Source organism: Apaloderma vittatum, unplaced genomic scaffold (assembly GCF_000703405.1).
Source record: "Apaloderma vittatum isolate BGI_N311 unplaced genomic scaffold, ASM70340v1 scaffold20757, whole genome shotgun sequence".
Classification (NCBI taxonomy): Eukaryota; Metazoa; Chordata; class Aves; order Trogoniformes; family Trogonidae; genus Apaloderma; species Apaloderma vittatum.
The window spans coordinates 4,939-28,211 of record NW_009724856.1 but is presented as its reverse complement, the minus strand read 5'-3'; the positions used below and the strand labels follow the sequence as shown (position 1 = coordinate 28,211).

The following is a 23,273-nucleotide window of genomic DNA, read 5'->3' as shown; positions in this document are numbered from 1 at the left end:
CACTCTTTCAAAGCTGCCTGAGTTTCATTACAATGCAGCCGTTTTGCCAGATGGAGATTGAACCTAAAGCATAATCTTTAGGTTAATGTCAGTGTACATGCAGTGGCAGTTTTTACCTGCTTTTGGCACATTGTGCTTGTACATGTTACAACTGAGGGTTCTCACTGGAGCCCTGCAACTGCAGTAGTTCTGACCCAAAGGAAATCTGCATGGCTTTTCTCTGGCAAACAGCAGAGCACATTCGAAAATTAATTGTCCATCACTCAAGCCAAAAATTAGCTAGTGTTGTAGGAGAAAACTGCAGTTCAGATGGGCTGAAAAGTGGAAAAACTTGTCCCGAGGTGAATTGTTACAGAGCAGCTCGTGTCTATGCTTGTTACAGACAGCATCGTCTGGATCGGACTGCTGCATGCACACTGCAGCTTTACCCTGTTGAGGTGTGGTGCATGGGGTGTTGAGGAGTGTTGAGGATCTTTGTCCTTAGTAGCATGACTTTTTTACACTTTTGTGACAACAGTCCCAATCTTAACTAAGTGCTGTCAATCTTCTAGACAGTGTTTTCAGTCTTAGTGCCCACTCTTCTCACAGGAGTCACTCACAAGATCAAGTTCACTGTATCGGCCTGTCCCCTGCAAAAGGCAGCATGTGAGATTTCTTTCACAAATTAATGAGATGTCATTAACTCACAACTCAGTAGTCATCTGTGTAGTCAACTGTCGACTATGGAATAAAGTGATCTGGACCAACCCACAGGTTGCTTTTGAAGTTATTTATCCACAGTATCAGGGTAAACCTTTCACCATTGTTTTATTTTTAAGTTTGAAATATCAACATGAACGGCAGAAAAATACCCTTAGCTATATGTGTCTGTGTAGCAGATCTGTATTTGATTCCCTCCTCCTAGATATGCAGCTTTAAAGACAGTGGGCAACTCACACCTATGTGAAAAGGAAAACTTGGTCACTGCAAGGGAGGAATCCTGACCTTATCGGTCACACATCCAGCCACAGTTCCAGCATATCCACAGTTCCAGCATATCCACAGGCCAATGCCAAGGCGAGCTCCGAAGATCACGCCAGCCCTCGCCCAGCTCCATGGGGCTCCATGCTGACTGAAGGAGGCAGCCAAATTGTCTGGGAGACCAGCTTGTGACATTTACTCTGAAAAGATCTCCCTTGTTTTTGTAACTCCAGACTCCTTCCATGAGATTTTACAGTTCTGTGAAGTGATGAGGACCTCATTTTGGTTTGAAGGTCATTTTAAATTACAGGAATTCTGTTTGGGGTTTGCTTGTTTCTTCCCATATTCTGAAAACAGACGCATTACTGTCTACCACCGCCCACCCTAAAGGTGTGTCTCCACCTCTCCTTGTTCTTCCTTTGTGGAATGCTCTTGTAGACTCATAGCGTACTATTATTTTATTTCAATTACACTCCAAGCAGAAGTGCTGTGGAGGGCATCAGTGGTCTCCTGGAGGGCTCGTTCCCCAAGAAGATGTAGTGGCACTGATGAGCCACAGGATTTTCTGCAGCAAATTCTGGACAAAATCGACCACTCTTTAAAAACAGCGCTTCCTGGCGAATGATGTTCAGTCAAATGGAAGACCTCCCGCCGTGTTTCACGGCTCACACTGCCCTGCTGCTACAAAGAGCAGCAACTGTGCCTGCTGAGTCGAGTCCTAGAAACTCACAGCTAATGCATCCAAAAATCCTCTTGAGTAACAGCTGATAGTTTAGAGTCCTTTACCCAAAGAGTGTGTTATTTAAGGAGAGTTGCGTATGTAACTTTATTTCAGGCGCCAAAGACAATGTTGTTTTCATGTTTACAGCATTAAATGCTCTGGCTTTGATATGACAAAAGCTTTATACGCTTCTCTTTGTTTATTAAGGGAACGGCTTTACTGACTGTAGATCAGAGACGATGGGAAGATCTGAAAAGCAGACTGAAGATAGCACAACCTCTTCATCTCCCACCTCGTCCGGGTATCAAAGATATTTTGATTTTTTTCATGTTGGGCCCTAGTGTTCATAGTTCCCCAGGAGTCTGTGATTCAAATTAAAATTGTAATCGTGAGGTCACTGGGAGGCTGTGCATACGTTAATGAGGAAACAGGCTCCAACTACAGATCTCTGCATAAGGCTATTAAAATCAACCCAAAAAAGGTTGTGCTTCGATGGTTTTAGGATAAGCCTTAATGATAAAAAGAATTTCTAAATGAAAAATATTTGCAGTTGGCTATTAATGATATGAATGGAATGTATTAACGTGACAGTAGTTGAATGATGCATTTGCCCTGTGAGTACCCAAGCCTTCATGCAACACTGGTGTTTGGTATTTGAAATTATGTGTTCAGAAGCCCTATTTGATATGGAAAATCGTAGCAGAAAATTAGAAATGTATTTTGAAACTCGTAAAGGATTATTTTGCCACTAGTGAACATGGAAAATATGTCAAGACATAGGGGGAAAATATCAGTGTGTATTTTAACTCTCCTCCTCAAACTTTTTCTTTTTCAGATAACGATGGCTTTAGAGCTAAGATGTATGATATAACTCAGCATCCTTTTTTTAAGAGAACTATTGCTGTACTTGTTCTGGCCCAGTCTGTGTTGTTATCAGTTAAGGTAATTGTGTCTCTTTTAATCGCTTCATTATGGTGTCGCACATTTCCTAACACCAATTAACAATCAGTTGACTCATTACTGTGATGAATGTATGGAAACATGATTTCCTTTTTGTAGTCTGTTCCACCATTTTTAATTTCCAATTAAGGTGTAGATCTCTGCGAGAAGAGTACACCAAGATGCCATTCTAGTCTGACTGTATTGTAAAGTGAAATCTATTCGTTATCAAAACCTGCAAGTAAAGTTAAGGCAATAAAGAGGCATTTAGTTCTGTTTAACAGTTATTCTTCTACAAACAGATTTCGTTTGCATTTCAGTGGGATGCTGCAGATCCGGTGACTGTGCCTTTAGCAACAATGTCCGTTGTTTTCACCTTCATTTTTGTCCTTGAGGTAAAGTAATGAATTTTATGACTTCCTGAGATTAAGACTATTGTGTACGTATTTCCTTTTTTCTTCAGGGATGGTGTCTTATTCTCCACTATGGTTATTTCTGAACATGTACATTTGGGGTTCTGCATATCACTTGTCTTTAAACATGTATTGTAGGAATAAACTTTTAATTTGTTGTAATGATACTTTTCCATCACCTTGGGCTTTGTGTCCTTTTGTATATATTCCACTCTGAGCATTTCAGCGTGTGTTATGGTGAACCCAATGAACTCTTTTCTGGCAGAGCATCTCAAATTAAATTCACTCTATGCAACACAAGATCTGTGTTGTATCATGGAAGTTCTGCTCAATCCGTTTGTATTTGACCTTGTACATCAATCCCCATTGTTCTGTAGCTGTAATATCATCAAATCTCTTTCAGTTTTGCTTTGATTTTTTAAGTATCATATTTAATTATAATTCCTCTTAAAAAGCTAGTCAAATTCCAGTATTGTCTATCTTTTGTTGCACAGATCTGGATCCTGTGTGGTAATGGGTCTATGAGAAAATTGTCACCACAGGCAACTGTGCAACATGTAATTAGTCTGGTCTCATAGGATTGGAATCTAAGGGCTTAAACAAATTTTTAAAAATATCTATTTTTTCATGTATAATGTTATCTGTAGTATGACAAAGCTAACATTTATGAGGTTATAGAAGATGCTTCCTCTGTGGTTGGATTAGTACATAATTCTTTTATAAGTTTGTGGTTGAATATTTTAGTTTTCAGTCTCCTCTGAAGAGCTGATACTGACCACTATCAGAAACAGGATAGTGCACTGCATTTCCCAGTGCTCTAATCCAGTATGGCAGTTCCTATGTTCCAGTGATCGGGTTTGCCAGCAGTGATGAATAAACAATAAGGTGAATACCTTGTAGGATCTGTAGCTAGAGTATGTCCATGTTGTTACATCTTTTTTCCCTACCCAGGAGAAATGAGTATCTCTTGAGAGACCGAACAAACACGAAGAAGTCTGATTTGTGGCGTACACAGACAGGTTTTAATTTACCTAGTAACCATGTCTTTGGAAATACTTTTTTTTCTATTATACTGCCAGGGGAAACAGATACGCTTCTAAAATTTCAAAGGAACTTTGTCAGAGCCAAGAAAAAAATGTTGATTGTCGCAACAGGCAAGCTATCACACTGTGAGTGCACATGATTTATGGAGAGAGGATGCAGCTTCCTGCCCAGGATCTTCCCTAATGCAGCATAATCTGCTTGCAGAGTCTGCTATGTACATGATCTGCTACCACTACCAGACATGATCCATGAGGGAGGTCGAAGTTTTCTGCATAGCTCATGGCGCAGTGTCTAGTCTAAGGGCTCCTGATACAGTCTTAAACCTCAGCTGCTCACATCAGTGTGTGTGCTGTAGAAGAACAGGGAGAATTGGGAGATCTGACTTTTGTGTCATCACATTGATGGTCACAGTATAAAGTGAGTTGTGATTTGTTTATCTGCACAGTGTGGTATTCAGTTCAAGATTATAGACGCCTGAACTTAAATGTTTAAATTCTACATGTGAGGTAGGTGTTTAAGCTGTCACTGTGATCAAGAGAGATGTAGGGTGAGATTCAGTTGCCTAAATAACTGAAGATATCAAAACCTTTTTTGGCTACCCTTTACCTCCACTAGCCACTACAGAAAGAGAGAGGCATTTGTAGGTCTTGTGTCATCCCTACCAGCCTCTTGTATCTATCTCCAGTATTCTAGGGCATCTCAGCTGGTTGGATAGAAGGAAGAAAGATACCTTCAGATACCTAAAATGACAATTAGAAATTCAGAGAACGTAGTCTTCATTTTATATTCAGGCTTCAGAAAAAAAACTTAACTGGAAAATCGCTGGTTTACCTCAAACTAGTGTCCTTTTATATATGGTTTAGGTTTCAGAAATGTAAATAAATAGCAATGTTGCAAGGTGGGATGGAAAAAATCAAATAATGAATGTCTGACATTTAAAGCCTTTATATAGCAACACTTGACTTGCTTTGAGGTTCTTCTGTGTGAGAAACTCTCCAGTGTTCCCTCTACATGCATCACCCTACCTCGGTATCTGTTAGCTATTGTGACTGTTTCTTACCAGTATCTATTCTTAAGCTTCCTGTCTGCACTCTTGTTACCTCTACTGGAAATGTCAAGCACTTTGGCTGGTGTCTTTTAGCAGATGCATTGTAAAATATACTGCCTTTACTGCTCTTAACTCTCTTCTCATATGCTGCTGAGTACAGATGGTGCTGAATACAGAGTGTTCCTTAGAACAAGAAAGATTTGCAATGTGGGACAGATTTTTAATTAATTTAAACTACAGGTGCTACGGAATACAATTATATTATTGAATTCAAATATGCTCATGTGATTTTAGCCTGCTTACAGACATCTAGCTAGATAGTATACTACTACCTCTTTTACCTACATGTTATTGACATAATCGTTTTCTGACTTCATTACTTGCTTGCCTATAAGAAAACTTAAACCCACATTGACCTCAGCAATCTATACATTAAGCCTTCAGTCTGAGGTGGCCACTTGATGGAGAGAGAGGGAGATACTTCCAGAATACTCTTCATCCCCTGGTCATGATCATCTGTGGTCTTTTACAAGTACCGATTTGCCTCCAGCTAAGGGATGTTTATGTGATGTGGTTAGTATAGCAGCCTAACTTGTCCACATGGGAACAGTTAGGTGACATGAAACATGCCCTTGGTTATTTGAAACTATTTCATAAAATGAACTCAGTCAAACATTTTTAGAGAATAGAAGGTTCTCATAGAAGAAAAAAGAAAAAAAAAAAGCATTTCTTCAATATGATTGTGAAATTGGTTTTATCCATAGGTCACAATGAAGATTATTGCCATGTCACCGTCTGGCTTCTGGCAAAGCAGAAGAAATCGATATGATCTCCTGGTGACGTCTCTTGGAGTTATATGGGTGATACTTCACTTTGCCTTACTGGTAAGATTTACAAACTCCAGTTTCAGTGATGAAGTTTGATTTTATCTGCACCAGCAGTAGGATCACTGCTATATATCCAGATAAACGCTTGGGAGTTTAATAAGGCTGAAATATGGCTGAAACTAATTAATCTTGATGCTAAGAAGAAGGAATCATTGTTCTGGGCAATGATGAAGTACAAAAGTTGTCTTACTGATATGAGGTAGAGTCTGTAAATGCAGAAAACTGAAGTCTTTAGGAGGGATGTGAGCCAGGAAAGGAAGGAATAGGAAGAGACTGAGAGATCTTGCTAACAGCATTCTCATGAGCATCAGGAAAGAAAGAGTCAATGCACAGAATCCAGGCAGGAGCAGAGGACTGGAAGAAGTAGGTTCAAAGTCCCTAAACAGTCCAATCTATCCCAAACCTAGCATGATGTAAAATAAGAAGGCATGGAAAGGGGAAGAAATCAGCTCTCCCTCCATCCTACCTCAGTTTTTTTAAATTTGGTTGCACCCCTGGTTCCCTTATTTATGAGGGAAGGAGAAGGGATAGTTGATACTTGTCATCAATCACAAGTTGTCGGTCACAACCCTATAATGGCTGCAGGCTTCTCTTTTGTCTGCACCAAGCTCTGTTTCGAGGAAAACTTGGCTTGCATGACTAGTCATTTTGCCCTGACAGTCACAGTTTGCTCCCTGCTGCTGAGTAGCGTGGAAGGCGTGAGGAGTTTCTGTAAGCCAGCAGCTGCCTAGAGAAGTAGACTGGGCTTGCTGGACATAATCGCAGCACAGCTAACAGAGAACTGAAGGGGGTTTTAATATGATGTGTGGGGAGGTTGGGTTATCATTTCTGAAGTGGTGAAGGATCTTCTGTTAGTTTTTTACCCCTCCACTGTTGTTGAAATGTTGATGCTACTGGTTTATAATTTCTCTTACGTTATATGGCGACTGCCCTACATTATTAAAAGACCAAATCTCATGGTCTTTTTGTGAGATCCCTGGGGGAATGTATTAAGTTGTTTGTGTTTCTGTTGCAGAATGCATACACATACATGATGGGGGCATGTGTAATTGTCTTCAGGTTTTTCTCCATTTGTGGGAAGCATGTAAGTACAAATTAGGAATTACAAACATTGCAGTGCTCATGTATAGATTAAAGGGCTAGTTGCTACACATCTGTAGTGCATATTCTGAAAGGCTTTATTTTATATGCCAAGAAAAGGGAGACTTCAAGCAGCAGTCTCCAATTTTACACAGTCTTTAAAATGTCAGGATTTGAAGTATATTGTATAATAGCCTTATATTATGGTTACTGGAAAAGCTGCATTTTTTTCCAAAAAAAAAGTGCAACTGTAATACCGTACAGTTTTTTTAAATGCTCTCTAAACCTCTGAATATACATTGTGCTACTTTCAGTCCTTGCCATTTCACTGTGTTGTGATGTGCATGGTATTTATTTATTTACTCTGCAAGACCCGTGGAGTGGTGGTTGATGCACTCATCTTGTTACAATAGTGCTCTCTTACAGAAGTTTCTTCCTCCAGAGTGCAAGTCTGTGTCTAACATCTCTACAAATGTATGTCTTACCACAGTAAAGGATTTATAGAATCATAGAATGCATTGGAGTGGAATGGACCTTTGAAGGTCATGTAGTCCAAACCCCCTGCAGTGAGCAGGGACATCTTTAACTAGATTGAGATGCTCAGAGCTCCATCAAGCCTGGCCTTGAATGTCTCCAGGGATGGGGCTTCCATCACCTCTTTGGGCAGCCTGTTCCAGTGTTTCACTGTCCTCATAGTAAAGAACTTCTTCCTAATGTCTAATCTTAATCTACCCTACTCTACTTTTAAACCATTGAGCCTCATCCTGTCACTACCGGTTCTTGTCAACAGTCCCTCCCCAGCTTTCCTGTAGGTCCCCTTCAGGTACAGGAAGCCTGCTATAAGGTCTCACCAGAGCCTTCTCTTCTCCAGGCTGAACAACCCCAACTGTCTCAGCCTGTCCTCATAGGAGAGGTGCTCCAGCCCTCTGATCATTTTTGTGTGCCTCCTCTAGACCCACTCCACCAGGTCCATGTCCTTCTTGTGCTGAATTTAAAAAAAATATTGGGCCAGGATATTCCTCTGATAACACTGGCATAGTGACAAAGCAAGGCACTTCTAAAGTTTAAATTTCTTTTTTGTTTGGATTTGTTCTGGTGTAATTGAGAGTAGGCTGGCAGATGAAGCATAGGCAGAGAACAAACACATTTGTTTAACAAGTGGTGACACTCTGCATTCTTTTGCTGTAGAACTTCTTACACTATTCAAACATTTTCTGTGAAGTCTGACATATTAAAGTAAATGTGATTAGAAGACTGCTGCACTAGGTTGCTGGGGTTAAGAACAGTAAGTCAGAAGGTGTATTCAGTAAAGATAAAAAGTTTTCTTTCAATCAAACTATACAGAGCTGCAGAGCCTTGGAAGTCAAATGAAAAATCCTTGCTTCTCCTGTGCAGCTAGATGAAGTGATTGCCTTCAAAGCTTTCTGATTGATTCTAAAGTTTTCTCAAGGTTTTAACCTCGTTGTTTGTGCTTTCATGTTAGGAACTGTATCAGTTTCACTAATTTGTCTGTTGTGATGCAATGTGATGACTGAAGTCAGCATGAATTATCAGTCTGGCATGATTCTAAAGAAAACTGCCACCCTCAGCCCTATTAAAGAGAATTTTCCATAGCATCCAAAATGGTTAAGGACAATAATTTTATCAAGAGTAAAATGTACAACATGCATGCATGAAACAGTAATGTCTATTATCTAGACCTGTGTAATTTCCAATATTGGGCTCTCTTCTTAAGCTCTTTGGACAACTTGCATGAGAAATTACTAGTTTAATCAAGCTGCACTGATCTTAACTAAATCCTCTTCTCTACACATAACCCATTCCTTTAGGTAGGTTGCAGTATCTGTGGTTTCCACCCAACAGTTAGCATTGTTTTCAGATAAGCCCAGAGTAGTTAGTTTACTGCACCACTGTTCATGCAATGCTAATTCTGCTGCTTCAGGAATATACTGATCCTAAATATTATAGTTAAGCTTATGCTGTATTATCCTCTGCTGTATTATCCTATATATATTCTTTGAGGAGCAACATCTGGACCTTGTAAATTAGGCGGATATGCTGATCTCTAACTAGTAAAAAGCACACTAAATTTCAGAGGAAGACACAAAATGTTCAGTTCCGATCAGACTCATAATGTGCCATTTCACCGGGCTTGTCTATTACCGTGCATGTGTAAAGGTTTCGTTGTCAAAATGGCAAATGCAATAACTTTCTTTTCCCTTTTATCTCTGCTTTCCTGAATGGTGCCATGGCTTGCTTTTTCTCTCTCCTTCCAGGTGACACTAAAAATGCTACTCCTGACTGTGGTTGTCAGCATGTACAAGAGTTTCTTCATCATAGTGGGAATGTTCTTATTGCTTCTTTGTTATGCTTTTGCTGGAGTGGTTTTATTTGGTACTGTGAAATATGGAGAAAACATTAACAGGTACAGTGTGTGCTACTACCTTATGGGGATGTTCTTTAAACAGCCCCCAAAAAAATCACATTCTGCCAGAAAGAAGTGTAGCCGTGGTAAAAGCTGGACAAGTCCCCACGTCTAGCTGATGAACTCTAGACAGAAGTTCTGATGGAAGACTCTGAGCCGTATTTCCAGTCCTCGTGCATTGCACCGGATTACACCCAATCCAGCCCAGAGCAGACTGAGAGCTGTTCTTGTTTGTGCCAGCTGCAACATGCTTCAGAGCAGCACTGTGCTGGCCGCATGCTGCTGAAACACAGCGTAGCTGCTACACCTTGCCAGGATCACCCAGAAGCAAGACTCATATAGGAGGCTGGTGCTGAGAAGGGACAGTTCTGTGAACTGGCAGTTAACTGGAGATTTCCCAGTCAATAGCCTTATCAGGCTTCAGGAGCAGAGAATGGAGGCAGCAGATAGGATCTGGCCTTGAGTCTGCTTTAGCTCTTTGATAAAATGAGCCAAAATACTCAGTCGTGTGTCTGAGCCAAAGTCCAGCTATTACATCTTAAGTCATGGAATAAATAATTCAACAAATAACAGTGTAACTGTTTTTAGTTTAAAATACTAGAACAGTAGAAAATGGAAAATACTTGCATTTTCTCTTTCTTACGTTTTAGTTCTGGGACATGAAGTGACCTCTCTCTCTCTCTCATTCTTGTTCTTTAAAACAGACATGCAAATTTTTCATCAGCTGGAAAGGCTATTACTGTACTCTTCAGAATAGTTACTGGAGAAGACTGGAACAAAATTATGCATGACTGCATGGTAAATACAATCCTGCCAGAGATAAAGTATGCAAGAAACAGGGGATACCCTTGCATCTCGGAGTGTTTCCAGAATCTCGGTTGTACAAGGAATTATGTGATTGTCTTTGTCTCTTCAAGAGATATGTTTGCTAAAGCTCAGAACATCACACACAAATTGCAGTTCCAATCACACACTCACAGTAGAATATTTAATGGGACTAGGTTACTACATGATTTTAAATCAAAAATAAAAAAATGTTTTCAAAACCTCAAGTGCAGTAATTCACTTTTCCACTGTTATCTCTGCTTTAACTGAGGCAAGGTGACTTTTCAGATTAACTTTGACTTTAATGCCTACACTTTGGCTCATTCTGTGTGAGCAGGAGTCTTAATGACTTCAAAATTTATCCTTGAATTATTATATTTTGCTCAAGTAAATTTCCATCTGTGGTTTCCATTGTCATGAAAATCACACTCCCTTTTTAAAACTGCTGGGCAGGGAAGCTTTTTGAAAACTGCCATTTTTTAGAGCACCAAGTTGTTTCTTTACAGTGCCATAATCCACAATGTGCCTTAGTTGTGTTGGTGAGATCCGAGATCCATACCTAGGCCTCTTTTTGTCATACCTCTCTGGTTTCTGATTTCTAACTATTAAAGGAACAACCAAAAATACCGCCCACAGTACTGCCCAGAGTATTATTCCCTAATTGGGAAATTTTAAAGAAATAGTATTGTATTGATTGCAGAGAAATTGAGAATCTCTTCTTTTGATTGATTGACTTTGTTTTCTTTTGGTTTGAAGGTTCAGCCTCCGTTTTGTACGCCAGATAACAGCACCTACTGGAAAACAGACTGTGGAAATTATGCTGGTGCTCTTATGTATTTCTGTTCATTTTATGTCATCATTGCATACATCATGCTAAATTTGCTTGTTGGTAAGTGAAAATATACATGAATAACGAAAAGGCCCATCTTGGCATGTAGCGTGTCAGATGTGAGTCTGTTGTGTTATTCAGGTATGAGGTTATCTTTTACCTCTACTGTTACTTTATATGCATGTGATGTTTTTGATACTTCTCTGGCACAATGCATGCTAAAACTCAGGGAGTTTGGGAATTAAAGTTTTTTGAACAAAGAGATGTGTTGTATTGTTACCCTAAGAAATAGTATTTTCTGAGTTTTTCCTTCCTTCAGTTACATTTTTCCCATATCAGTGGAATTCATGTAACTGATCTGAGATGTTAGACATCTCACCAGCATTTAACATACAGCTTTTTAAAAGTCAGCACTGTGAATACAGATGTACCATGACAGTATATTAGCCCTTCAAAATCCGTCTCTGAACATGCAGCTGAAGACATTTGTTAATGTGAAATTTGCACAACAGAATTCATATTCTATTGAAATTCATTGTTGCTTGTAGATGTTAACCAGTTAGAATGTAACTATAGGCTTTCTTTATTGTCTGTTTTGGTTTTGTTTTCAGCTATAATTGTGGAAAATTTCTCATTGTTTTACTCAACTGAAGAAGACCAACTTTTAAGTTATAATGATCTTAGGCATTTTCAAATTATATGGAACATGGTTGATGACAAAAGAGAGGTAAGGAACTTAATGATGAGCACCAAAATCCAGTAAATTTACATTTTTTTGCATGATGAAATGTACGGGGGAAAAAAAAAGTGAGCTGGCAGAACTCACTGAGCAGTTACTGTTTGAGTTTTAAAGTTCAGTGAGCATGATCTAACATTGTTCATGGCCCTTCAGTACTAACCTGTATTCTTTACTACTGTGAAGTACTTACAATAGTAGATTTAAAAATGAATATAGATATTCATAAGATCAATACAGTAGCATCTTTCCTCCCATCTCCTTGAGAGTGGTTCCCCTAGAAGTCTACAAACTTAAATCCATTTGTGTGTCTGATCTTCAGAAGAGCTTTGCTGAGATTTTGACACTGTCTCAGTACTGGAGACAGTGCCTGTCGGGAGCCCAGGTGCCTGCCAAAGCCGCTGTATCACTTCCCATCCTTAGATGGACAAGGGAGAGGAAAATATAATGAAAGGCTCATGGCTTGAGATAAGAACAGGGACATCACTCAGCAGTTACCACAATACCAAAAGAGATCTGATTTGGGGAAATTAATTTAATTTATTGCAAATAGATTCAGAGAAGGGCAATGACAAATAAAGCCAAATCTTAAAAAAAACCACCTTCCCCCACCCCTCTCTTCTTCCGGGACTTAACTTTATTCCTGATTTTTCTACCTCCTTTGCCTGGTTGGCACAGAGGAATGGATAGTAGGGGTTGCAGTCAGCTCCTTCGATGTTATCTCTGCTGCTCCCTCCTCCTCAGGGAGAGAACGACTCATACTCTTCCATTGCTCCAGAATGGGAAATACTTCTTCACAAAGTGCTCCGATGTGAGTCCTTTACATGGGTTCCAGTCCTTAAGGACTTTCACATATTCATAGCATCATATAATGTCTTGGGCTGGAAGGGACCTTTAAAGGTCATCTAGTCCAACCCCACTGCAGTGAGCAGGGACATCTTTAACTAGATCAGGTTACTCAGAGCCCCGTCAAAGCCTGGCCCTGAATATATCCAGGGCTGGAGTCTTCACCACCTCTCTAGGCAATCTGTTTCAGCATTTCACTGTTATCATTGTAAAGAACTTTTTTCTAATAGCTAATCTAAATCTACCCTGCTCTAATTTCAAACCGTTGCCCCTTGTCCTGTCGCTACACACCATTGTGAACAGTCCCTCACTGCTTTCTCTGCCTGCCATTCCACGATAACTTTTCTCCCAGCTTCTTAAATACACTTGTAGAAGCTTCTCACAGAAGCAACCCTGTAGGCCCACTTACTCCAAAACCTGGCCATGCAAACCCAATACATCCTCAGAGAGAAACTAATGAAGTATGGACTGGATGAGGAAATTATGAAGAACACTGAAAACTGGCTGAATGACCAGGCACAGAGGATGACAATCAGCAGCATGGATTCTAGTTGGAGGCCGGTAACTAGTTGTGTACCCCAAGAGTCAACATTGTGTCCAGTCCCATTCAACATCTTCATTAATGACATGGATGATGAGGCACAGTGTACCCTAGGCAAGTTTGCAGATGGCACCAGACAGGAAGGAGTGGCTGATACAGCAGAGGGTTTCCTGCCATCCAGAGGACCTGAACAGGCTGCAGAAATGGGATGACAGGAACCTCATGTGGTTCAGCAAGGGGAAGTGCAAAGTGCTGCACCTAGGGAAGAACAATCCCAGGCACCAGTACGTGCTGAGAGCTGACCAGCTGGAAAGCAGCTTGGCAGGCAAAGACCTGGGAGTCCTGCTGGACACCAAGTTGAACATGAGCCAGCAACGTGCCCTTGAGGCAGAGAAGGCTAATGGTAACCCCAGGCTGCATTAGGCAAAGTGTTGCCAGCAGGCCAATGGAGGTGATCCTTCCCCTCTACTCAACACTGGTGAGGCCACACCTGAAGTCCTCGGTCCAGTTCTGGGTTCCTCTGTACAATAGATATAGACATACTGGAAAGAGTCCAGCAAAGGGACATGAAGATGATGAAGGGAACAGAGCATGTCTCCTGTGAGGAAAGGCTGAGAGAGCTGGTACTGTTCAGTCTGGAGAAGACTGAAGAGGATCTCATCAATGTGTCTGAATACCTGAAGGGAGAGTGCAAAGAGGACAGAGCCAGGCTCTGCTCAGGGGTGCCCAGTGACAGGACCAGAGGCAGTGGGCACAAGCTGAAACACAGGAAGTTCGCTCTGAACATCAAGAAAGACTTTTTTCAAAGTAACTGAGCACTCACACAGGTTACCCAGGGAGGTTGTGGAGTCTCTATCCTTGGAGATATTCAAAAGCCATATGGACATCATTCTGTGAAATTTGCTTTAGGAAGCCCTATTTAATTGAAGGATGTCAGACAAAGAGACCTCCAGAGGTTGCTTCCAACCTCAATCATTTCATGATCCTCAGATGAAAAGAGCATCTGGGAGACTGAGCTGTTCGGATGCCCACACAACTTAAATCATCGTCTGAATGATTCATATTTGTAGAATCATAGAATCATTCAGGTTACAAAAGACCCTTGGGATCAACTACAACCATTAACCCTACTCTACCAAGCTCACCCCTAAACCATATCCCCAACACCACATCTAAATGAACTTTAAACACATCCAGGGATGCTGACTCAACCACCTCCCTGGGCAGCCTGTTCAAATATCTGTCTACTCTTTCTGTGAAAATTTTTTTCCTAATGTCCAGTCTGAAACTATCCTGTTGCAGTTTGAAGCCATTGCCTCTTGTTCTATCACTAATTGACTGTGAGAAGAGACCAGCACCAACCTCTCTACAATGTCCTTTCGGGTAGTTGTAGAGAGTGATGAGGTCTTCCCTCAGCCTTCTTCAAACTAAACACTAAGATTTGAATATGAACAACATTGTAGTGAAAGTAGTTGGTAGCTTGTAGCTGACACGTGACTGTGCTGGAGATGGAAGCCAGTGACCTTACTGTACTGATGGAGGTGGAGAATTCTGCATCCATTGTGTCCAGCACTGATAGTATCTGTCTCTGATGTGAAATAACACACTACAGCAAAAATAGTTCCAGTCAGGCTCATTTAGCAGAACAAAATGTTTAAAGAGCATGGATACCACAGTTTCAGAGAGAAATACTTTCAGACCTTATTTTTTCAACAGCAGATTGAAATTGTTGTAATGAGAAGTACAAAATCTGCTAGGTTGACCGTTAGAGCAGAAGACCTTTGAAAACAGTAAACTCCCAACATTCTCCTGTCCCAAAATGCACAGAGAAGGGGACAGGTTTACAGCCAGGGACAGGCCTGGCTGTGTGTCCTGGTTTGAGGGCACCTGGAGAAAAGCTCTCTGAAGCTTCTACAGAGGTGACAGTTGGAATAGGAAGGAGGGGCAGCTGTGGCTATGGGAAGGAGAGGAGGGGCCAAATGGAGGGACCCAAACGGATGAATCACAGTGTTCTTTCCCGTGGTGCTCAGTATAAAGGGCCCCCTAAGAAGAGCCCTGTGGCCTTTAGTGTTTGCTGTGCTGGAGGGATTGTCATTGGTGATTTGTCACTCTGCCTGGGCTACTGGTGTTGCCACCTCCTGTTTTCATGCTCTAGAGGAGCACCGTGCACCAAGATGGGTTGTCTCCCCCCACCTCCCTGAGTGGGAGTGGTGCAGATGCTCCAAGGATTCCTGTTTTGGTTTTTCTGGAGTGTCGTTGGGACTCTGGGCTCTGCTGCCGAGTCCAGTCTGGGACTTTTCTGCTTGAGACCTAGTTGTTATCTGGAGGATGCGTGTTCCATATTAACATATTCTCTTGTATCTTTGAATATATTTGTTTACTTGTATAATATCTGTATATAGTTCAAAATTTTCATTGTGATTGTTAATTTTTTTTTATTTTCTTTTTCATCAAACTGGTTCAAGGTTTTTTTCAACCTTGGAGTCCCTCTCCCTGGTTCCCCTGTTATCCTCCCCTGGGAAAGTGGGGGAGTATCAGAGAGAGTGTCTGTCAAAGTTTAGTGACCAGCCCAGCCTTAAACTTTGACACTGTGAGTGTTTAAACTGTAGTTTAATTTCAGTTTTTCAAAGGCAGCTCTTTGGGCATATAATTCTCATTATGAGTTAATGCAAATGGGGAAACTAAATCCCCAAGCAATATTGAAAATTTCTGGCAAAATTAACAGCATGGATTTTCATCGTATATCAGTCAAATAACAGCAAAGACTTCTGTGAATGTGCTGAAGAGGTGGCTGCATGTATATGTTCTTCAGTAATGTATTCACAGTGACTTGAATAGGCCAAGATTTGACACAGTCTTTGGAGAAATGATGTTTCTCTTGCTGATCAAGCTGAATGTCTGAGTTGACTGTTAGGTCACAGTGATAATTTGCCATCTATTATGCAATTTTACCCAGGGAGTCATCCCTTCCTTCCGAGTGAAATTTCTACTGAGGCTTCTGCGGGGCAGGCTGGAGGTAGATCTCGACAAGGATAAGCTGCTGTTCAAGCACATGTGCTATGAAATGGAACGGCTCCATAATGGCGGTGATGTCACTTTCCATGATGTGCTCAGGTACTCTTGAGATTTTTCTCTAAATTCATACAACGGGTATAATGGCCTGCCTGTGTTTCTCTCCAGGCTAACAGATGTTCATTAGGCTTGGGAAAAGGCAAGACTGGTAGCCACAGGGGAACTGCAATTTTAAATGTAATACAAAAATTAAATTTCCCTTTGTTTCCTGCAAAAATTATAGTGATGGAAAAAACAAGTCCTAGGGAATCGGCTGTAAGTAATTTTAGTGTTTTCATTGGAGACAGTTTGTCATAAACAGCAGTCAAGCATCATTCTTGTATCCCAAGCCATGAAATGTTGTCCCCACATGGGCAGCAACATGACAGTGAATCTGACTAGAAATAAAATAGAAATGGGAACATTATCCAAGCGTAAACACTTTGGGGGAAAAAAAACAACAGAATAACTGACCACAAATGCCCTAGTTGCTTACAGTTCAGCAACTGTATTGGATAGCTAGATGTAGCTGATAAGGTCCTAATTTGTTTTGAGCACCAGAAGTCTCTTCTGAAATAATCTCTGTATTTTTTAACTTCAAATGTAATTTTATTGCACACACCTGAATTACTTATTTTTGCACCAAGATCTTAAGGATGAGGTTTTATTTTCTAAGCTAAAAAGTAAATTATCAGAATTTTAAAAAGCTAAAAAAAAAAATCTATGTTTCTTCCAGCATGCTTTCCTATAGGTCTGTTGATATCAGAAAAAGTCTTCAGCTGGAAGAGCTGCTTGCTAGGGAACAACTGGAATATACCATAGAGGAGGAGGTGGCCAAGCAGACCATACGAATGTGGCTGAAGAAGTGCTTAAAACGAATTAGAGCAGTAAGTCAAGCTAAACCAGGATCTGAATGGTTGCAGAAATTGTACTGCTCCACAGTGCTGCAATTTGCTGTCACTGCGCTTCGTTTACTCTGGAGTCACGATAATATTTGTGTGAAGTATGTAGCAGTTGCTAACTCAGCAAATTAATACAAAGTATGTTACAACTCAATTGAAAGCACTACAAAAATGAGCATTCTTTGAAGGCAAAATCTTCTTGCCAAAAATTTATCTGTCTTTTCAATATAGCAGGAAGTTGCATGTGCAGAAAGGAGTCAAAGGAATAAAGAATAAACAATGTAATTTGATAAAACTCCATAGGCTTAATCGTTCCTCACAGAATGTAATTGTGTAGTTTCCTTGCCTCTGCTGGTGGGAAGATGATCAGTCACCAGCAGATGACTCTTCAAATGGGACCTGTATCAAAATGCATCATTTGAAAGAACCATTACTTCCATTTTTAGGAGGCCGGTGTGCTCAGTCAGTTGAGTGTGGCGCTAACAGCGCTAAGGTCATGGGTTCGATTCCTGTCCGGTCCCCATGTGTTGCCTGATCTAGTCGAGAGGTGGTGTCTGTGGCGGCAGGGAGGCTGGATTAAATGATCTCTAAGGTCCCTTCCAGCCTAGGCCATTCTATGATTCTGTGATTGCAGTAACTGCGTGTGCAAATGAGCAGTGTGTACCTGCAAATCAGGTTTGTGATCTGTGGCACACAACAGCTGTGTCTAAGCTGATGAGTTAAGCAGGGCCAGGGCATTGGCCCAGAACTGGGCTGGTGTCACCCACACTCATTAGCATGTTCCTTGGCACAGTGCTGGCCCGTGCATGCTCAAACTCCCCCAGACCACAGCTCTAGGAATATCACTGTCCTCCTCCAGGCAGAGGTCAGGGTGGGGACTGTTTCCAGTAGGTAGTGGCTGAGGCTGTCCTGTGTGGTGGAGGGGAGATTATCCAAATCATTCAAGCCCTGTCATTTGGTTTCCACACCCCAGGAAATCCCAGTCTCTCTAACTCACTGATTCCCACCTGGCCAGTGCTTCTGTATTCTGTTTGTACGGTGCTTCTGGCTGTCACAAGTATTTATGCCTTTGCTCTGGATAGCTACAATATGTGCTGATGGAAGTTTGTCTTGGATGAAATTTATATTTAAAAAAATTTGGGAAATTAGAATTAGGCTTTGCAGTTACTCTCCTCTTTTCTTCCGAAAAGTCACAACCTGGTTGCCTTGATGACTGATTTTTCGCTTACTGTAAGGCCAAGTCCAGGTTTTGAAACATGGGGGGGTTTTTTATTTTTATAAAAGCTTGCTTCTTGTGAGTGGAGGTTTCCACAGAGATCTGTGATCCTGAGATCTGGCTTTTTCTCTTTGTGAATTTATAAAAAAACATAACTGGACAATTTGAGTGTAATGTGCATTCCAGCTGAAACTTCAAGGCATATTCAGACAGATAGTTTCATTTTGCTGTCATCTCTGTAATAATAATGGCAGTAAATTTAATCTCAGCTTGCAATTCTGGGTTTGTTCAACTCTGTTGTTCATTTCATTGTGATATTGAATTACACTATGTTAAAGTAAATATGCTATTCATTTCACTCTAATAATATGGTTCAGATCATTTCACATTATATGAACCTTTTATAAACTGAATGTAATTATGGAAGTTAATATATATTTTCAAATTCTCTTGTTAGTCTCTAAGTCTCTCTGGAGGGAGCATGTGAAAACTACCCAGGAAAGTGAAACCCTTCCTAAGGGCTGTTTATTTTAATTCAAAAGCAAATTAGATTGTAAGATCATAATGGTAGTGGTTTTGTTTTTCTATTTGCACTGTAAATCTGTACTCAGTCCCAAGGTTTCCACTACTGTTTTACTCAGTCTTACTAACAGCCTGTTCCAAAGACCATGAAAGAAACCCGATTTTTTCATTGCCTTCATGCAATTCTTACTGAGTGTCTACCAATTTCTGTGTTTCTTTCTCTTTGCAAGAACTTTTAACTCATGAATTCATAACTTTATATGATTTTAAACTCTAGGTTTAAACCAGGAGTTGAGCAGCTTGCCTTCCACTTAATACAGTTTATAAGTTTCATTCTCTATTCTCTACAAAGGTTAAACATATGCTGGAAGTCACTTCATTTAGATAATGACCATCTGATACATGTAGCTTTATTGATGCACCTGATATCCACATCTGGCACTCACTGCTCAGTTACATATTTAGGAGGTTTTTTAAAAAAAAAATCAAGCACTGTGACATACCAATGAGAATATTTTTGTTGTCGTGTATTGTACCTTGCTAGAAACAACAGCAGTCATGCAGCATTATCCATAGTCTACGAGAGAGTCAACAGCAGGAGTTGAGCCGATTTCTGAATCCTCCCAGCATTGAGACAACACAGCCAAGTGAAGATATGAATGCCATTAATCAGGATAACAGTGCACAGCCAGAGGTATGTTAACCAGAAAACTATCAGCTACTCAAAAAAAATACAGAAAACTTCCATGTTTCTTATTTGTTCTTTTTTAAACATCTTTTTAACTGGAAAAAGTTGAAAGCAATATCTTGTTTTGCTTCAGTCTTTGTCTTCAGATGTAAAGGTGAGATGGGCAGTAATTTCCCAACGTAGCTGTCTTGCCAGCACCATAAAGGGCAAACTCAGTTGTATGAGAGCACCAGCTTTCAGCTCTAGCATGAGCTGTGTATGTCCTCAAGAACGTGAAGATCTCTTGTTCAAGCATTCTGAAGTAGTGTTTATGCTGAGAACAGCAACACTGGGCGTGCTGGGGTCGTCCGAGTAGGAGTCTTGGGCTCTTCCAGGATAGGAAATGAAGAAGAGACAACATAAAAACTCTGCCATGGAAGGCTGAGACCTATTTTGTAACCTTCAATGGAACTGTACGATGGAATCAAGCCCAAATTGTCCTTTTATTTTTTTATGTTATTAGTTGTTTTCTGGGGCAGTAAAGAATAAAAATCATGCTGCCTTAACAAATGGCAGTGTGTTTTGTTTGTATTTGTGTACAGAGCTTGGAAATAGAAAGATAGCCTTTCTTAGGATTGTACCCATGCAATGGGGAACTATGACTGAGATTCTTTTTTTCTCTATTCAGACAAGTAGCCAGCAGCAGCTCCTTAGCCCAACACTTTCTGACAGAGGTGGTTATCGACAAGATTCTGCAGATGCTGGGAAGCCTCAGCGGAAATTTGGACAATGGCGTTTGCCGTCGGGTAAGTTAATAACGTGTATCAGGAGAGCCTCCGCATGCCAAATCCCTGCTGTGCAATAAGAAGGCCACAAGAGGCTTCAAGATTCACATTGCTGCTTGCCCCCACATCAGGGTTTTTGTAACCTCATGCATGATAAAGTAGAGCAAACTCTCCCTTTCCTCTGAGTTCTGAAAGTTTGGAGGATGGGCTCAAGCAATACCATGAGCAGGTGGTTGGGTTTTTTACTTTTTCACACATTTGCTCAGGATCCTTGGATTGGAGGCTGTACCATCCCATATGTTTGGATAGCATCTTGTGCATTTAGAGTTCGCTTTCATCATCTAAAGCACAGTGAAAATGAATGAAGTTGCTCCTAACAGCAGTAATAACTTCCAAGTGCCTTCTCCTGTTTAAGCTTACCAAGGCATGTGATTTGTACCTTACACAACAATAATACATTTTTATATCCTAACTTCTGCCAAGAATTGGCCAGGTGTACAGTTAGTTTCTTGTTTATTTTTTTCAGAACGAGGAAACGTTCTCAAGTTATTCTAGTACTTGTAGTCCACTGGAAAAGAAAGGCTACACTATGCCTTATAGGAGGGTGCTTACAGGAAGGTGGGAGAGGTGCGTAGATACAGCCTGAGGCCTTATTAAGTCTTTATCTAAAGAGCACTCTCCACTCCCTATATGGACCTCTGCTGCCTGCCATAGTCATGACTCGCAGGTGAGGTGTGTGCACATCAACTGTCACCGGTCAGTCCTACTCTGAGTCAGAACGTTGCCTTCAAATGCTGCTACTGGTCAGGGCCTAATCATATCTAGGTGAATGTAGGAGAAATGGTCATGCAAGGAGTACCATTAACCCTACATTTGTGACCAAAGTACTTGTCCAAGGAACAGGACAGCATAACAGAGAGCTTTCAGTTCATGTTTTCTACTGCCACTGAGCGGCAAAGATCAACATTTAATTGGAACAGAAAGAATAAAAGAAGAGTGGTAAGGAGGAATTGTACTACTGTAGCCAACTGGGCGGGTTTTTCAAGTGAGAATTAGGAGTTCAGAGTTTCCTTTCTTAACATTGACCTTGGCCACGTCAATCTTGAATGTTCCTTAGAGGACAGTGCCAGAAAAAGAGGATCACCTCCATGCACAGTACAGCCTAGCAGATGGTAAGTAGTCTGCCTCCAATCCAACAAAGATGTGTATTTGCGGTAATGAATAGCATCAGTTGTGGGTTTTATATACTTACACACGTGTCTTAGTGCTTTTCTGAAGTCACACCAACACAATGTGCTGGCTTCCACCCCTAGGTTATAGTTAAATATCACTTTCTAGGTGTAGCTGCCACCTGTAAATGCACTTTTCCCTCCCTATTTCGGGCACTTACCCCTTTCACCGTTTTGCCAGCAGGTCAGATCATGTCAGTACTGCCTAAATCATTTAGGTTGCAATTAGCCAGGTAAGAAGAGATCTATTGGATCAGCTGTGCCAGCAGAAGGAATGAGGCACTGCTCAGTTAAACTGCTCTGCCAGCATATTAGTGGGAGCATTCTGAACAGCTGAAGCTGAAAAAAAACCACAACACAATAGAACAGAGCCCTACTCCTTCTGCATTAAGTCAGTTAAAAGCTGCCTTAGTCCAGCTAATTCTGTATCCTTGAATTCTAAGCAAAACATGTTCAAGATGCATATCTACTCTAATACAGAACTTGTTTAATTTCACAGCCCCCAAGCCAATAAGCCATTCAGTGTCTTCAGTCAACCTTCGCTTTGGTGGACGTTCAACTATGAAATCTGTTGTATGCAAAATGAATCCCATGTCTGATGCTACTTCTTGTGGATCAGAAGTCAAGAAATGGTGGACAAGGCAATTAACTGTGGAGAGTGATGAGAGTGGAGAGGACCTCCTTGATATCTGAGAAAAATTTATGTCACTCTGCAACAACAACCACTTCAAGTACAATCTAATTTTCTATGTTTAGAATTGAAGACACTCTGTGATGTATGATTTCCTTTAAGTCAGTGTCATAAATATTTTTCAAATGCTTATCCTTCTGCCATGTGAAGCATAACACACATTTATATGTTAGAATTCACCTCTATGGGTACTAACTGTACTTTAAGAAAGCTGTATACAATATCAGTACCAACAAAGCCAGAGAGACTGTGTTGCCTTTAGCAGACAGAGCATTGAAAGATTTCATATGTTCTGTAGCTGCATAAGGGAAGTGTATTTTGATACACACACCTCTGTGATTTTCTTCAACCTATATCATACTTCAAAGTGACAACACTTTAAAATATTGAGGTAGTCTATTTCTTCTTTTTATGTTTTCCCTCAGTTCTTACTTAGTAGTATTTCTTTAGGAGGATTTTATTACTCACAAATGACCTGAAGAGGTCAGCACTGACTTCGTGTTCAAGGGAAGTATTTTTACAAAATACAGATTCTGAATTACGATTCTAAGCTTTTTCTGGACCTTTTTTTAAAATATGCAAGATACAGGATAACTCATTTTAAAATCAGAAGGTGAAAGATTGGCTTTTAAAATGTAAATATGTTTAGGTTTTGGTTAATTATGCAAAGAGCTTGATTTTCGTAGAGAAAATGGGGGGAAAAGGAAAAAAAAAGATGTGAAAACTGTGCATTTAAGCATCCAGCAAAAGACCTTCTTGTGAAAACCATGGTTTACACTTCATTTTCAGAAGATACTGGTTACATATGTGTAGTGTCATTATTCTCCTGTTACTTGCATCCCATTTCCTTGTGTAGTCCTAAGATAACTTTCTTCTTGTCTGTGTGATAAAAAATAGCATGTCGGAGGTTCTAATT

The 23,273-nt window shown here is 40.5% G+C and overlaps 1 protein-coding gene across 1 annotated transcript in view; it reads left to right on the top strand.

The window, feature by feature from the left end:
- NALCN (sodium leak channel, non-selective) overlaps nucleotides 1–22,359 on the top strand; it is a gene marked incomplete at its 5' end in the record, with an annotated part of 33,726 nt that extends 11,367 nt beyond the window's left edge. The window contains 14 exons of the mRNA XM_009872694.1: nucleotides 1,889–1,982; nucleotides 2,517–2,623; nucleotides 2,941–3,015; nucleotides 5,890–6,009; nucleotides 7,028–7,096; nucleotides 9,369–9,517; nucleotides 10,222–10,315; nucleotides 11,099–11,231; nucleotides 11,783–11,898; nucleotides 16,251–16,408; nucleotides 17,082–17,232; nucleotides 19,530–19,679; nucleotides 20,341–20,458; nucleotides 22,166–22,359. Coding sequence (XP_009870996.1) covers nucleotides 1,889–1,982; nucleotides 2,517–2,623; nucleotides 2,941–3,015; nucleotides 5,890–6,009; nucleotides 7,028–7,096; nucleotides 9,369–9,517; nucleotides 10,222–10,315; nucleotides 11,099–11,231; nucleotides 11,783–11,898; nucleotides 16,251–16,408; nucleotides 17,082–17,232; nucleotides 19,530–19,679; nucleotides 20,341–20,458; nucleotides 22,166–22,359 — 1,728 coding nt within the window. The remainder of the gene's footprint in view (nucleotides 1–1,888; nucleotides 1,983–2,516; nucleotides 2,624–2,940; nucleotides 3,016–5,889; nucleotides 6,010–7,027; nucleotides 7,097–9,368; nucleotides 9,518–10,221; nucleotides 10,316–11,098; nucleotides 11,232–11,782; nucleotides 11,899–16,250; nucleotides 16,409–17,081; nucleotides 17,233–19,529; nucleotides 19,680–20,340; nucleotides 20,459–22,165) is intronic.
- Nucleotides 22,360–23,273: the final 914 nt, after the last annotated feature.